This window comes from Leptopilina heterotoma, unplaced genomic scaffold (genome assembly GCF_015476425.1).
Source record: "Leptopilina heterotoma isolate Lh14 unplaced genomic scaffold, ASM1547642v1 Lhet_65, whole genome shotgun sequence".
NCBI lineage: Eukaryota > Metazoa > Arthropoda > Insecta > Hymenoptera > Figitidae > Leptopilina > Leptopilina heterotoma.
This window is the reverse complement of record NW_025111152.1, coordinates 5,217,757-5,233,555: the sequence shown is the minus strand read 5'-3', so window position 1 is coordinate 5,233,555 and position 15,799 is coordinate 5,217,757. Positions and strand designations below refer to the sequence as shown.

The following is a 15,799-nucleotide window of genomic DNA, read 5'->3' as shown; positions in this document are numbered from 1 at the left end:
TGAGTATAACTCAAAAAAAAGAACCAATTTGAGCATTCGGACTTCAGATTCGGATTCAGCGGCCAAAAATACATGGGAATATACTACTGTAGTGTCTCGGCCACGACACTTTTTTTTTGTGTGCCTGTGTTATTGACCTCTTTAGGCTGTAGAACAAAGTTGTTTATATATTATTAATAATTAATTTTAGCACGAACAACTCATTTAAAAAAAAAAATTAATTATCACAAGAGATATTCTTCTTAAATAAATTAATTTACCTCTAAAGAAGATGATTAAAACATATTTATGATACAATTTAAATTAATTTTGCCACTTTAAGTGACAACGTCAATAAGGTGTTGACACGATGGAGGTACGATACAAACTGTCGAAATATAATCAAAGGAGATAAGAAATTTTTAAAAACACAGGCTATTTCTTTCAAAACAGACGTTATATAATCAAGCTAGGAAGATATTTTTGAAATAATTGTACAAATTTTATAATGTTATTAAGTGATTTTTCAACTTTGGAATTGTGCAAATATCGTAGTTTTTAAGTTTAAATTTACAGGCGGAATAAAATTTATCATTTTTGAACGGGATAACAATTTTTGGTTTTTTAGCATACATGGAATTTTTAAACTTTGTCAATTATTTATTACAATTTTGTTTTTTTGTGTTTTTCAAATAATAAATTCTTTTAGAAATTCAAGAGTTGATGAAATTCAATGGATAGTTATTATTAATTAAAACATCTCTAACAAGATTGATATTTTTCTTATGAAAATTTTTTTGTGAAAGAGAAATCGCTCTATCAATCAAATGGAAAATTATATTACGTTTTTGGTTAAGTGGATGGTTTGACAAAAAATTCAACAGTCTCCCGGTTGATGTTGGTTTTTGATACGAATCTGTGATAAGTCGATTATTCTTTCTTATTATAGTTAAGTCTAGAAAATTTATTCTATCGTTAGTTTCCAATTCATAAGTAAATTGGAGTTTTTTATGATAATTATTAAAAACTTGAATTACCAAATCGACAAATTCTTTTTTTTACACAAAGAATAGTGTCATCCACATAACGAAAATAAAAAAGAATATCACAATCATATTTTTCCTTTAAAGAATTTAAGCAATCCTTCTCCAAGTCTTCCATACATGTCTGCAAAGAGGGGAGAAATAGGAGAACCCATTTGTGTACCGTGGATTTGGTGGTAAAACTTCTCGTCAAATTTAAAGAATGTGTTGTTGAACAAAAATTTTGTAATTTCAATTATCTTTGTATAAGAAATATCACATTTGCTATTAATCTGATGGTATCGTTTGTCAAGACTTTGTATCACCAAATCATAAGGAACATTGGTAAACAATGAATTTACATCGAGAGAAAGCAGAACATGATTTTTTGGAATATTGAAATTTTTTATTTTTTCTTTAAATTCAAAACTGTTATTAATATGAGAGACAGGAGTTGGAATAGCAGTTTTTAGTTGTGTGTAAGGACACTAGCAAGAGTGCGATTTGGAGAATTCACACAGGAAACAATTAATTGGTCTAAGTGGAACATTTAGTTTGTGAATTTTTGGTAGTCCATAAAACAATGGTAGTGTTTTGTTAGTCTGAGTTCTTACTTAGACATTATTATATTGTATACATAAACAACCATCATTATTTTTTTTTTTTATTGTTTATACTCCTGCCCTATTGGCCTTACGCACTTCGACAAGAGTCCCCGAGAAATACTTTTTTGGATTAAGCATAACCATTCTACTTTAGAAATTTTTCTATATATTAACCTAATTTTGCGTCTACAGCCGACTTTATTAGGAGTACTCGCATTACGCCTGGACCACCCGTCAATGGGTTTTCTCGCCAGAGAAGAGGGAAACTGTAGAAAACCTCTCTGAGTACAACCGGTTTATCGACAGTCGAGTTCTAATGGTGTGTACCGGACAATAATCGACGGTGCACATCATTATACCTCGACGTCAAACCTCCCGCTCAGATTGTCTCACGTGCCGGAAAAATACCAAGCCAAGTGGGCGCGAACCAAGGGTACACGGAAAGAAAAGGTCTGGAAGAGATATCCATAAAAATATTGTTGAGCAGAATATTGTTGTGTTATCCAATTCAATGGAAGAGACAACTTTCAGAATGGAAGCACATTCCATATTCAATGGATGAAGGAGCCATATTATATTGTTGAATCAAATATGGATGTGACATCCATAGGCATGGTTGGGCTTTCAATTCATGCTATGGATTTTCACATATGGCTGCCTCATCCATATAAACTTTGGTTGGGAGATCCATAGTTAGTTCAAAATTTCGATACATGTTGCGCGCAATTCATTATCATGGCATCCATTTAAAAATGGTCGTCTCAATTTGTCCGTCGCGTCGGTTTCCTGTCACGTCTATATAATCACGTTGTGAGTTTATTGTGTATAAATAGTGTTATAATTGTTCATTATTTATTATCGTTATTGTCTATTAGTTTTTATGTAAATTCATTTTCATGAAATATGTGTAGAGTATATAAGGAATATTATATGCTCAAATATTGTAGTTGCGTGTATAGTGTAGTGGATAGCGTTAGTGTTTAGTATGCGTTAGGTCTAGGGTTCGTGTCTCCCCCATCGGTTAATAATTTATTTCGTAAATATGCGGTTATTCAATAAGTGGTGTGAATTAATTAACAAAAATGTATATAAAATATCTCAAGTGACATTGAATTTAATTAATTGAGTGATTCCAATTTTTTGTTTCCCATTTCCATTACTATGGATCACCCAACCATAGATCTTTTGCTGCTCCAACAATATACAGCCAGCCATAGAAAAAGGATGGAGCAACCTTAACTATGGATATCCTGTATTTTTCAATATAATATGGCTGTGATATCCATGTATCTGGATGTGTCAACTATTCCTTTTTCTCCGTGTACTTATACCCTTGGTCCTTAAACGACCACCAACGCCAGGCATCTATCCGACTGAGCCAATCTGTCGGTCACAACCATCATTATTTAAATCTTTAAGAATATTTGAAACATCAGTTTGTAATTTAGTTAGTGGATTCTTCGTAATTTGTTAATAAACATTATCATTGTTCAAAAGTGTATTTGCTTTAGTAATATATTATGGGAAAACAAAAAGAACACTCAAAAAACGTATTAGCGAACATAAAAAAAACAAAAATCCAAATCAAGTTATAGTTGAACATTGTCACATTTATAAACATGAATTCGACTTTAAAAATACAAAAAAATTCCCGAATACCGCTGTCCCGAAAGTCTAATTTCCCGAAAATCCAAATTCCCAAATGCCTTTTTCCCGAAGGTCTATAAACCCGAAAAATAAAAAATATTTTGTTATTGTATAAGAGTTTAATATAAGAAATATTGTGTAAAAAATACATTAAATAAATATATAAAAAATAAAAATATATAAATAAATTAAAAGGTGATATAATAGGATAATTTCCGTAAATAATCTAAATCTTCTTCATTTCTGTGGTAATCATCGTATTTTAATACGATGACCCGAAGTCTTTTTTGTGATAGTAGCCACTTTTTTTGGCGCTGCTAATATAAATAAAATCTTAATATAAAAAATTTAGAAACACAACTACAAATTTAGACATAAACAAATGGAATGTAAAAACTGACAGCGGTTTGTAAACATTTGCATAGTTACTACAGCTGACATCTGTTGATAAACATTTGCATAGTTACCATAGCAACAGGACTACTCTGCTTTTTTGTAAATTTCTTATTATTAGGGGAGACTGGGGCGAAAAGTTAAATTGTGAAAACAGTTAAAATTCATTATCTTTCGAACGGAAATAGTTATCTAAACGGATTATATAGTCTAAAAAAACATTTATGCAAAATTTAACTTTTTGCCCCAGTCTCCCCTATATTTTAAAAATTATTCGGGTAAATTTGTCTTCGGGAAAATGATGTTCGGGAAAATAGTATTCGGGATTTTGTCTTCGGGAAAACGGTCTTCGGGAAAAATGCATTCGGGAATTTGGGTTTTCGGGAAATTAGACTTTCGGGACAGCGGTATTCATAACATAAAATATTCATATTACATAAAAATTTTTCTAATCATTAATTCGTTAAAAATTTGTACAATTTCAAAAATATCTTCCTAGCTTGACTATACCCAGTGAGAAATTGCCAATAGACTTTAATCGGTCCAATATCGGTCCAATATTGGTTGCCGTGCTGGGCGCCGATTGACTCCCAATATTGGACCAATATGGGCTGATGCTTGGGATGTAACGGCATCGCCAATCATCGGTTGTCAATATTGGTCCAATATTGGCCGAACATTGGCAACCAAGAGAAAAAAATTTTTTTAAATAAATTTTTTTAATTAAATAATAATAATAAAAAATTAATGTTTATAATTTTTGTTTAATATATTTATTTGTTTAATTATTTATTTTTAATAATTCATGTAAATAATAAATAATTTATTATTTATAAATTATAATTATTTAAAAATGCAGCAGCTATTTTATTATTAGCTATTTTATTTAGAAAATAGCATTCTGCAAAAAAATTCTATCATTGAAAAATCAATGATAGGCGAGAGAAATCCGCGTCTTTAAGGCGGTGTCAAAGTGGATTGGATTTTTGCATTGAGCTTCAATGGGAAAATCGCATCGACTTTGACATCCCCTTAAGGGGATGTCAAAGTCGATGCGATTTTCCCATTGAAGCTCAATGCAAAAATCCAATCGACTTTGACATCCCCTTAAGGGGATCCCACATATCGACAATGTAGATAAAAAATGGTTAAAAATCTGCAACGACCGTTTCTTGAAAAATATAAGATATTATGACCTATAAATTTGGGAAAGTCATTTTTGATCATAAATACATAGGATGAGTATTTTATTTGTTGTATTTATTAAAAAAAATATATTGTTAGAAAATTAAATATGGGCAGTTTCCAAGAGCCCAAACTGCAACGACCTTTTCTTGAAAACAACAAAACAAAATAATTTTTCCATTTGGCTAACTTAATTTTAATAAAAAATACACATAATAAGATTCATTACATATTTGAAAACAACAATAAAAAACTTTAATTTATGTAAACTGTTTTGTATATAAATTTGCAACAAGAACACATGTGACAGATGTTTAGTAGTTTATAGAACCAAGAGATGGCGCCAAAGGTTCCAAAAGTGACAAATTTTGATCATTTTTAACTTTAAATTAACAACAATAAAATATAATGTCTTCTTTTCGAGTGGAAATTCATTAGTGATGAAAGATACACAATGTGAGACATTTATTTTGTTCAAATTGTTAAAGAAAAATTAATGTTAGTAAATTAAATATCATGTGTCACCGAACAACTGTCACATATACACTTTACAAAAAATAAAGTTTTTATTTATTTCTGCATGGCAAATGAGTCTCATCCTCCGTATTTTCCTACAAAATTAAATTTCCCAAATGGAAAAATTATTTTGTTTCGTTGTTTTCGAGAAATGGTCGTTGCGGTTTGAGATAGTAGTCAAAGATTTGTTACAGGGGAACTGCCCATATTTAACTTTCTAACAATAATTTTTTTCAAATAATTACAACAAATAAAATACTCATCCTGTGTATTTATGATAAAAAATGAGTTTTTCAAATTTATAGGTAATAATATCTTATATTTTCCAAGAAACGGTCGTTGCAAATTTTTAACCATTTTAGATCTGTAATATCGATAAGTGGGATCCCCTTAAATAGATTCGCAGATGATAGACAAGAGATATCCGCGTCATTAAACGGATTCGCAGATATACTCTGGTCTCGCGACGAATCTCTCGATACTTATATACACTGGAGTCGCCGTGTCAGTTGCGAGAACGGTTACAGCGTCCCTCTTGCGGCAGAGATAAGAATTGTCACGTAAACTGCTAAATCGCTTTACCGACCGCCTTATTATACCCGCAGTTTACGTGACAATTCTTATCTCCGCCGAAAGAGGGACGCTGTAACCGTTCTCGCAACTGACACGGCGACTCCAGTGTATATAAGTATCGAGAGATTCGTCGCGAGACCAGAGTATATCTGCGAATCCGTTTAATGACGCGGATATCTCTTGTCTATCATCTGCGAATCTAGACGCGGATTTCTCTCGCCTATCATTGATTTTTCAATGATAGAATTTTTTTGCAGAATGCTATTTTCTAATAGCTGCTGCATTTTTAAATAATTATAATTTATAAATAATAAATTATTTATTATTTACATGAATTATTAAAAATAAATAATTAAACAAATAAATATATTAAACAAAAATTATAAACATTAATTTTTTATTATTATTATTTAATTAAAAAAAATTTATTTAAAAAAATTTTTTTCTGTTGGTTGCCAATATTCGGCCAATATTGGACCAATATTGACAACCGATGATTGGCGATGCCGTTACATCCCAAGCATCAGCCCATATTGGTCCAATATTGGAAGCCTTTATTGGACCGATGATCGGTCTCTTGGCTCCCAATATTGGACCGATATTGGACCGGTGAGAAATTTCTCACTGGGTATAAGTATATTGTACGTCTGTTTTGAAAGAAATAGCCTGTGTTTTTGAAAATTTCTTATCTCCTTTGATTATATTTCGACAGTTTGTATCGTACCTCGATCGTGTCAACACCTTATTGACGTTGTCACTTGAAGTGGCAAAATTAATTTAAATTTTATCATAAATATGTTTTAATCATCTTCTTTAGAGGTAAATTAATTTATTTAAGAAGAATATCTCTTGTGATAATTAATTTTTTTTTGTTTAAATGAGTTGTTCGTGGTAAAATTAATTATTAATAATATATAAACAACTTTGTTCTACAGCCTGAAGAGGTCAATGAATAATTGACGAAACGTCGTGAAAATAAAGACTATTTGTCTTTTTAATTCATGTGTTTAGTGTTTTTTTGTTTTTTTTTTATTTAAACAAAAAACCTTAACAACATTTGCTCCAAAACGGATCGACATAGTAATTTTTTACAAAACTATGGAGAGCAACCAAATTTCACTTTTAAAAAATGATTAATAACTAATGGTATCTGGTAAAATTAACATCAAAGAGGTACATACCTAATGGCAAACTGCAAAAATAATTAACAGCAAAAGAATGAATATAAAAATAGCAAAAATAAAAAAACTAATGGGGTCAGTCTATTATATTTCATCTGAAGCCGTTGCGGCCTATTTTTAAAAAAATCTCATAATTTGTAAAAATGATGTTTAATATCCATAAAATTCATTTTTGAGAATTATTTTATAAAATTTTTTTAATTTAACTTAGAATTTTAATTTTTAAATTGAGTTGGACAGAAAAAAGGTTAGATTGACAGTTATGAAAATTTAATAAAAAGCATGGACATAATTTAGATAATACAAATTTCTAGATTGATATTTGTTAAAAATGAGCTAATTTACTTGTATAAATAGATTATTATGTAAACATACCCAAAATAATAGATAAAAATTGATTTTAAAATTTACCTATGAAATGTCGAAAGTCACTACATTTTAATTAAATTTTTCTAAAAAGTTTATAAATATTAAAAAATTTATAACTATTTAATGTAAAGTATTTTCAATGTACTTTCATAATATTTGGTAACTTTTTAATTTTATAATATAGAAATATGAAAAATTTTACCTTTATTATTGAGTGTTTCATGATATTCATTGATTTTAATTACTTATTTCTTCTCAGGTGTAAGACTAAAAAATCCAATTTTTGTCTTAATATTTAAATTTGAACTTCTTTTCCATTCTATTAAATTTTGGTGATGGAGAACGAGCTACTTTTCATTTTAAATTTACTTTGAAAAATCTGCTGAAAAAAAGAATTTGTTGGTTAAAATGCAAGTAGATTTTTGCATGACTATTGAGATAGCCAACTTCAGTGTTATAAAATTACCTGCATTTAACCAACAAATTCTTTTTTTCAGCAGATTTTTTAAACTAAATTTAAAATGAAAAGTAGCTCGTTCTCCATCACCAAAATTTAATAGAATGGAAAAGAAGTTCAAACTTAAATATTAAGACAAAAATTGGATTTTTTAGTCTTGCACCTGAGAAGAAATAAGTAATTAAAATCAATGAAAATCATGAAACACTCAATATTAAAGGTAAAATATTTCATATTTCTATTAGTATAAAATTAAAAAGTTAGCACATATTATGAAAGTACATTAAAAATACTTTACATTAAGTAGTAATAAATTTTTTAATATTTATAAACTTTTTAGAAAGATGTAATTAAAATGTAGTGACTTTTGACATTTCATAGTTAAGTTTTAAAATCAATTTTTATCTATTATTTTGAGTATGTTTACATAATAATCTATTTATACAAGTAAATTAGCTCATTTTTAACAAATATCAATCAAGAAATTTGTATTATCTAAATTATTTCCATGCTTTTTTATTAAATTTACAAAACTGTCAATCTAACCTTCTTTCTGTGCAACTCAACTTAAAAAATAAAATTCTAAGTTAAATTCAAAAAATTTTATAAAATAATTCTCAAAAATGAATTTTATGGATATTAAACATCAGTATTACAAATTATGAGATTTTTTTAAAAGTAGGCCGCAACAGCTTTAAGTGAAATATAATGGACTGACCCTATAATGGTAAAAAATTACTAATAATGAAAAAATAAACAATATAAGAAAAATAATATAGCAAAAGAAAGAACTACATTCTAAATTTGAATCAGTGAAAACTTACTGATAAAAATGAATGTAAACTCTTCCACCAAATCATTCAGTAAAATTATTACTGACATTAGTGATATTTTACTAATTTATGATTAGAGTGCAGTAAAAATTAAAAAACTAATGTTAAAAAACAAACAGTTAAAAGTTAGTAATAAAAAATGTCAAATATTATAAAAAGTAAAAATAAAAAAAAGTGGAAAAATACAATTGAGGATCAAGTTTTCTAAAACTAATAAATCCATTTTTCCTATAAATGAAAATAGACATAAATTTAATGTTCCAATATGGCGGACGAGAAAATTAAAAATCTATCGGATTGACTTAAAACTTACTTGGGGGGGGGTTTAGGATTCGCTGATTACGAATCTGATGTAAGATTTTCAAAATTCAAAAGGGTGGATCAAATTTGAAGACCAAATTTTTTGAAAGTTGACGAGTAAATATTTTTATACAAATCTGGCGACTTTAAAAAAATTTGGTCGCCATATTGGATCCGCCATTTTGAATTTTTAAAAACGAACATCAAATTCGAATTCATTGACAACCAAAAACTCCCAAGATATGAATTCCGATCGAATCGTGTCAATCTTGAAATTATCCGCAATTTTTTTTATTTTAGTTTATAATTTATTCTGAAATTTTAGAGAATACATTTTTCAATTTTTCAAAGAAATTATGTCTCGCTGAAAGAGAGTGCGGGTCTTATTGTATGTGCATAGGTGTGACATTTTTGCTCCAACTGCGCGCAAAGAGCTTTTTTGTGCTAATGGAAAGCGACCATTAGTCATCGGTCAACTGGATTTATTTTATGGATTAAGACAGCTCGAGTGGTTTTTGTTTTATCTTACACCTATTCATATAAATATGAGCGATTCCACGTGAAATTTACCTATGACCTTCTTAAATCGGTTAAACATATTGTTTTCTCGATTTTGATAAAAATATATGATCCTATATACGTATTTTTTACTTTTTGTTTAATTGCCCAAATTTTCGAGTTATGAATTTTTGAAATTTTCGATTTATTAAAGTAGACTTATTTCAGTATTGCCTATAAGTCTGAAAATATTGAGTTTAGAAAAAAGTTGTAATAAGTTTCAAGCAAATTCGAGTGATTTTTAACTTTTTCGTTGGCCACATTGGATCTGCCATTTTGAATTTTTTAAAATGAACTTCAGATTCGTAACCTCCGAGTAACAAGTTTCAAGCAAATCCTATCAAATTTTTTAATTTTTCTGACATTTTGGATCCGCTATTTTAAAATTTGACGTAACAGAGAAAATCCAGCAAGAAAAATAAATAAATAAAAATACAAAATAAATAGGGGAGAGTGGTCCTAAGTTGGCCGTCTAAGCTAATTTGTCGAAAATAGTAACAAAATGAAATTTAATTACTTCGGCAAGTAGGGGAGTATAGTCGAGGTTGAACCACTGTCTAGGTAGGCCATTCGCGATTTTTGGACAAGTTCACTAGCGCCACCTACGCGCATGCTTGTCGAAGCTTGTCTTAGTGGAACCTAACTTTTTGTTCAATTACATTTTCGGAGAATCGAAAATTGTGTTTTCTGTGACGTCGGTACAAAAAAAGCTTAAAAAAGTTTTGTGCATAATGTGAAAAACCATTAATAAAAGATTAAAAAAAATTGAATCGTCAAGGCAAGCATGCAGAAATTTTCTGGGACTTATGGTTGAAAGAAAAACAAAGTAAAAAATCGAATCCTGAAACGTATTTCTTTATGTTTACAACAATTCGGTAATGTTACTTTCTGTCAAGGTCGGCCACTTTGTGTTTAAAATGCGCAAAGAGGAGGACGAGCTACTTCATTTGCAAAAACTGCAATTCTGAATAACTTATAATATAATTGATAGTCTTATTAATATTTTTATTTAATTTTATTAATATTTCAGTGCAAATTTTTTTTTCTATTCATATTTATTTTTTTATATTGTTTATTTTTATTATTTTATTATTTCATTAAGTTACAAGCTGTAAACAATAAAGAATCAATTTTCCGTAACTCCAAACATGTTATTTTATTTTTTAACGATTAATGCCCTTTGAATTTTAAACATGGACCGACCTTGACTGTCAGGACCAACCTGGACTACAAATTTTTTTTTTAAATCTTTATAACTTTTTCATTTTAAAACCAATCAATTTACTTTGTACAGAAAAAATGTTCCTATTAAACAGGACTTTCCAACAATATACTTTAATTGTCCAAATTCATTTTTAAAAAAAGTTATAAACAAAAGTCAAAAGGTGGGCCGACCTCGACTATATTTCCCTACAAATAAAACAATAAAAAAATTAATAATAACTTTTAATAATAATAAATAACTTTAACTTAAAAAAATTAATAATAACTTTTAATCGTATTGAAGGGAATAAGGGATATATCTGTGGTAAGATACGGAATTTTTCTTTGAAATATAAGAATTTTTTCAAGATGATAAAAATGAATGATTGAGGTAAAATCTGAAATTTGCCAATAATTTTAATTTAGAATTGACCTTTAACATGGTGGGATCAATATTTCCCTCTCTTTCTGTAACATTTCCCAGAGAGAGTGACATAAAATACGACTGACCCCTATATAATCCCCCATATATGTCTCGATTTCTTGCGGATATAGTGTTTTTCATTTAACACATGTGTGCGTGTGTGTGTTCGCCTTTTTCCAATACCATAAAATAGGTAAAAGGTATCATTTTCACTGGTAGTGTGTATCATCCTTTTCTTTTATGTTCCACTCAAATAAAATTGATTAACGTTAAAGGGAAACTTTTACAAGTCTTTATTTTCTTTTTTCCAATGAAAATTATTTAGGATTTCCTTTTTTGTTTGCTTTACTAGCAAACATTTTATTTTATTTATTTTTTAAAATTTTGTTCTCTCTTATTTTATTTTTGTTTAATTTATTTATTTATATTTTATATACTTTATTACTTTAATTACTTTTTGATTTTATGTTTTATTTCTTTTTTTATTTGATATTTAATTCCTTTTTATTTTATATTTTGTTTACTTTTTTAAACTCTGAACGGACTTAAAAATATAAAATAACCTTTCGTGCTGCAGCATTTTATATTTTATTTACTTTTATTATTTTATATTTTAGTTTATTTATTATTTTCGACTTGTCGACTTGCCCCTTCAATGTGATAAATAAAAAGTTAAAATATTTATAACCCGTTATTTATTTTATTTTTCCAAATATTTGATTTAATAAATAAATATTTGTTCTTCGTTATTTCTTTTTATTGAATATTGTGTTAAATTATTGCTTTTATTAAATTAATAAGTAGATATTTGTCACTCGCTATTTATTTTCGTTTCTATTCTATTATTTACCTACATGCAAAAAATATTTTATTTGGAACATAACTACAAATTTTATTATATTAGCGAAACTTTTAGATATTTCAGTTAAGACTTTTGATATTGCAGAGAAAATTAACTCTGTTCTAGGGGAAATATTTTTTCTGTGCACTTTATGATTTTTATTTAATAAATAAAATGAAAAATCTGTTATATTATTTAATTATGTATGTTAAATTTTACGATAAGAATATTTTTCAGAAATAATGACGATTGCCACTTGATGCTTGAAGAACAGTTGCATATGACAAGGCGGACAGCAAAATCTGAATCATAAATCAGTTATAAAATATTATGAAAAATTTGTGTTACTAATATATTAATGATAAAATAAAAATACAAGAAATTACTCTCTGAAATGCGTGATAAGACATAGGAAAAAATTTTCCTGCCGTGATTTCCAATGGTCTTTGCGATCGAACTATAACCAACTGCAATGACTTTGTAAACTTCGGATCACAATCATACCAATTTACGTCATAAACTTCATTAGCTATTTCTTTACTCTTTTTAGAAATTCGAATAATTATTTATGTATTTAGCATATGAATATAAATTATAGATTACAAATTAATTATTTCATCACTCATATTTCTTAAATCATCATTTAATTTTTTTAAGTAATAATAAATTTTAATAAAAATAAATAAAAATATTAAAATTAAATTAAAAGAAATTTTTTTATTAGATACCTTGACTAGGAATAATAGTTAAGTTTAATGTTTTATTATGAAAAATAAAAGCAAATAAAAAATGGTAAAAAACACGTTAAAGGAACAAATAGTTGTATAGAAAATAAATGACAAATATAAGTAAAGAAGAAATAAAAAGTAAAATATTGAATAAACTTACTCGATCAATCAAATTTTCGCCTATGTAGGCATATAAAAAAATTAAAAAAGTTGGAGCTAAAAAGTAAACTATATTAACAAAACTCCCAGATGTATCCGTAGCCGGTGAAACCTAATAGAAAATTAAAAAAGAAAAATATCCATTGATCAGTAACAACAATTCACTATAAATACATATATCTGAATATTTAAAAATAAAAAAGCACTTTTCGATATTAAAAATATTTTTTTTAATTTTACCACTAAAACAGCATAACCCTGAATGCAAAGACTCATAATAGTAATGACAACTTCCATCAAAATCATAATATTAAACGAACTTTCAATAATTTCTGAATTGCTATAAAAAAAATTTTTTTCTAACAACATAATTACTTTTTTCTAAAAGAAACTAATTGAGGGCTCGCATCGAAGAACCGACGCTTGTAAACGCACAGAACATTGCGAAGCGTCGGTTCTTGGATCCGAGCCCTCAATTATTTGAATTAACTTTATTTAAATACACACCGACTTAACTTAATTTAAAAGTTTTAATTAAAAAAGAAATTAATTTACCTCACTAGTTTTAGATGTCGTTTAACAATACAATGCAGACATTTACATTCTTGACGAATTAACGATTCAAAATGATAAAAATTCTTTGATGTCGTTGTATATTTAACATTCAATGCAATCACTTGCAATTGTCCACATAAATGAAAAACAACTGCCGTTAAAAAAGTATTTGTACTGATTGCAACAGTGACAGTGTTAATCATAAATATTATTTGCGACAAATAGATAAATTCATAATTTGGCGATATTTTCACATCGAATGGATAATAAGCACCGCATGGTAATAATTTTTCTTTATATTCAATTCCCCATCCCATTAATGGCCTAATTAAAAATACTGCAATACATTCATTATAATATAAAAATTTGAAATATTCTTTCAATAATTTCATATATTCAAAATATTAAAAAAAATTCACTTATTAGTTAATTCATTCATTAAATATTATTATTTATTATATATTATTTTAGTAAAATTTATTTTATCATTTTATTCTTTATTAGTATATTTTGCTAATAAATAGTAGAAATTACTATTTATTTTTATTATTTATTAATATATTTTGCTAATTAATTAGTAGAAATGACTATTTATTAGTAAAATTTACTAACTGAAAAGCAAAACATCCGTCATTAATTGAAATAAGTAAACATTTTTAATAACATGAAATTAAAAAGTCATGTCACTGATTCAAATAGTAATATTTTATTGATAAAATAGTTAATAATAATTAATTATTTTTTAAATTTATTTTTAGGTTAGGTCAAAATGACTAAAATTCTTGGTAAGTAAATCAATTAGTGACATTTGACTGTTTTCGTAGTTCTTCATTTACTAATAATTAGTAATTTGTTACTAATTGCTAAAGCAAAGAGTCAGCCACGATTTTAGTAATAATTAGTTATTTTTAACTAATTCAGATTTAGAGAAAAAAATTTTCAATCAATTTCAAAACTTTTCAAAAAATTTTCTATAAGAAATCAAATATCTTCAAAAATTATAATAAAATTCTTCGAAGAACCTTAATTTTTTTCAATGCAATTTTAATAAAATGTCTTAAAATAGTTGAATTATATTATTATTAAAAATTTAAATAAAATTCTTCCAAAGAATAAAAAAAAATATTGATGAAATTCTTTATAAAAATTCAATTATTTTTAATAGATACAATTTTAATAAAATTTTTCGAAACAATTTAACTATTTTTTGAAAATTTTAATAAATTTGTATGCAAGAATTTCACATTTAAAAATACAAAAGTTATAAAAATTAAAAAGTTTTAACAAAAATGTTTAAAAAAATTTGTTTATTAACACAAAAACAATTTCTAAACTTTTTTTGCAAAAATAGTATTATCACAAAACTTTTATTCTGTAAATCTAAATTAGTGAAAAGAACTAATTAGAAAAAAGTGATATTTTTGAAAAAAAGTATTAAAATTAAATTAAAAATTTTTTTTTTAATTCAATTTTTTAATTTTCTATAAAACAAGACATTAAAATAAAAATATGCCAACTTTTCTTATAAAATCTACAAAATATAAAATTAGAATTTCTTTAATTTTTAAATTCAAATTATTTTAAATAAAAAATTATAAAAAAAAGAGAAAATAAAAAAGCAAACCGCTAAACCATCTTTCGAGTGTAACTGCGAGTCATAATTTAGTAAATAAATAATTCAGAAAGTAAATAAATTGTTTCGGGAGTAAATGTATCAAATAAATAATTCAGTAAAATTTTATTTTAACTTTAACAAATTAAAGATGCAAAAAATAAGTCACTAATTGAAATTATAGTTTAAATTGCTTACTAAGCTTAAAATCTAAAGTGTCAGAATAAAATAAAAAATAGATAATACATTTAAAGTTACATTTAATTTACTTACTTATTAAGGCAGAATTTATAAATATTATACATATAGCAGTAAGTGTTCTTGCACGTTTTAAATTGTAATTCATTGCAATTCTCGACTCCTCTGACAGTGGCGTGTCATTCCAATCAAAAATCATGTCCTGTACAATTAAAGCAAGTTTTGATTTTGATGCTCTAAGAAATAACATTTTAATTATTGTTGATATTAGATTTATAGAAAGGAGAATTGTTTCGATTTCTTTAAAAAAATTATCCAAATAAAAACATTTTATCGTCACTGGAATTGTTAATAAAATAATAGTTAATAATGTAAGATTAAATCGAAAATTTGATAAACGATCTTCAATTGGCCACAGTCCAAGACATTGCATACTCCAACGATTAAATTGTATTGCATAA

General features: G+C 26.7%; 2 protein-coding genes across 2 annotated transcripts in view; both read right to left on the bottom strand.

Moving 5' to 3' along the window:
- Positions 1 to 15,799, bottom strand: part of LOC122509938 (two pore potassium channel protein sup-9) — a 366,618-nt gene that overhangs the window by 63,915 nt on the left and 286,904 nt on the right. The gene's annotated exons all lie outside the window — the stretch shown is intronic.
- The window catches only part of LOC122509996 (odorant receptor 94a-like), a 33,824-nt gene continuing 30,344 nt past the window's right edge, over positions 12,320 to 15,799 (bottom strand). Inside the window, exons 2-6 of the mRNA XM_043624362.1 lie at positions 13,529 to 13,852; positions 13,214 to 13,313; positions 12,975 to 13,085; positions 12,473 to 12,628; positions 12,320 to 12,388 (exon numbers count right to left, since the gene is read on the bottom strand). Coding sequence (XP_043480297.1) covers positions 12,320 to 12,388; positions 12,473 to 12,628; positions 12,975 to 13,085; positions 13,214 to 13,313; positions 13,529 to 13,852 — 760 coding nt within the window. The remainder of the gene's footprint in view (positions 12,389 to 12,472; positions 12,629 to 12,974; positions 13,086 to 13,213; positions 13,314 to 13,528; positions 13,853 to 15,799) is intronic.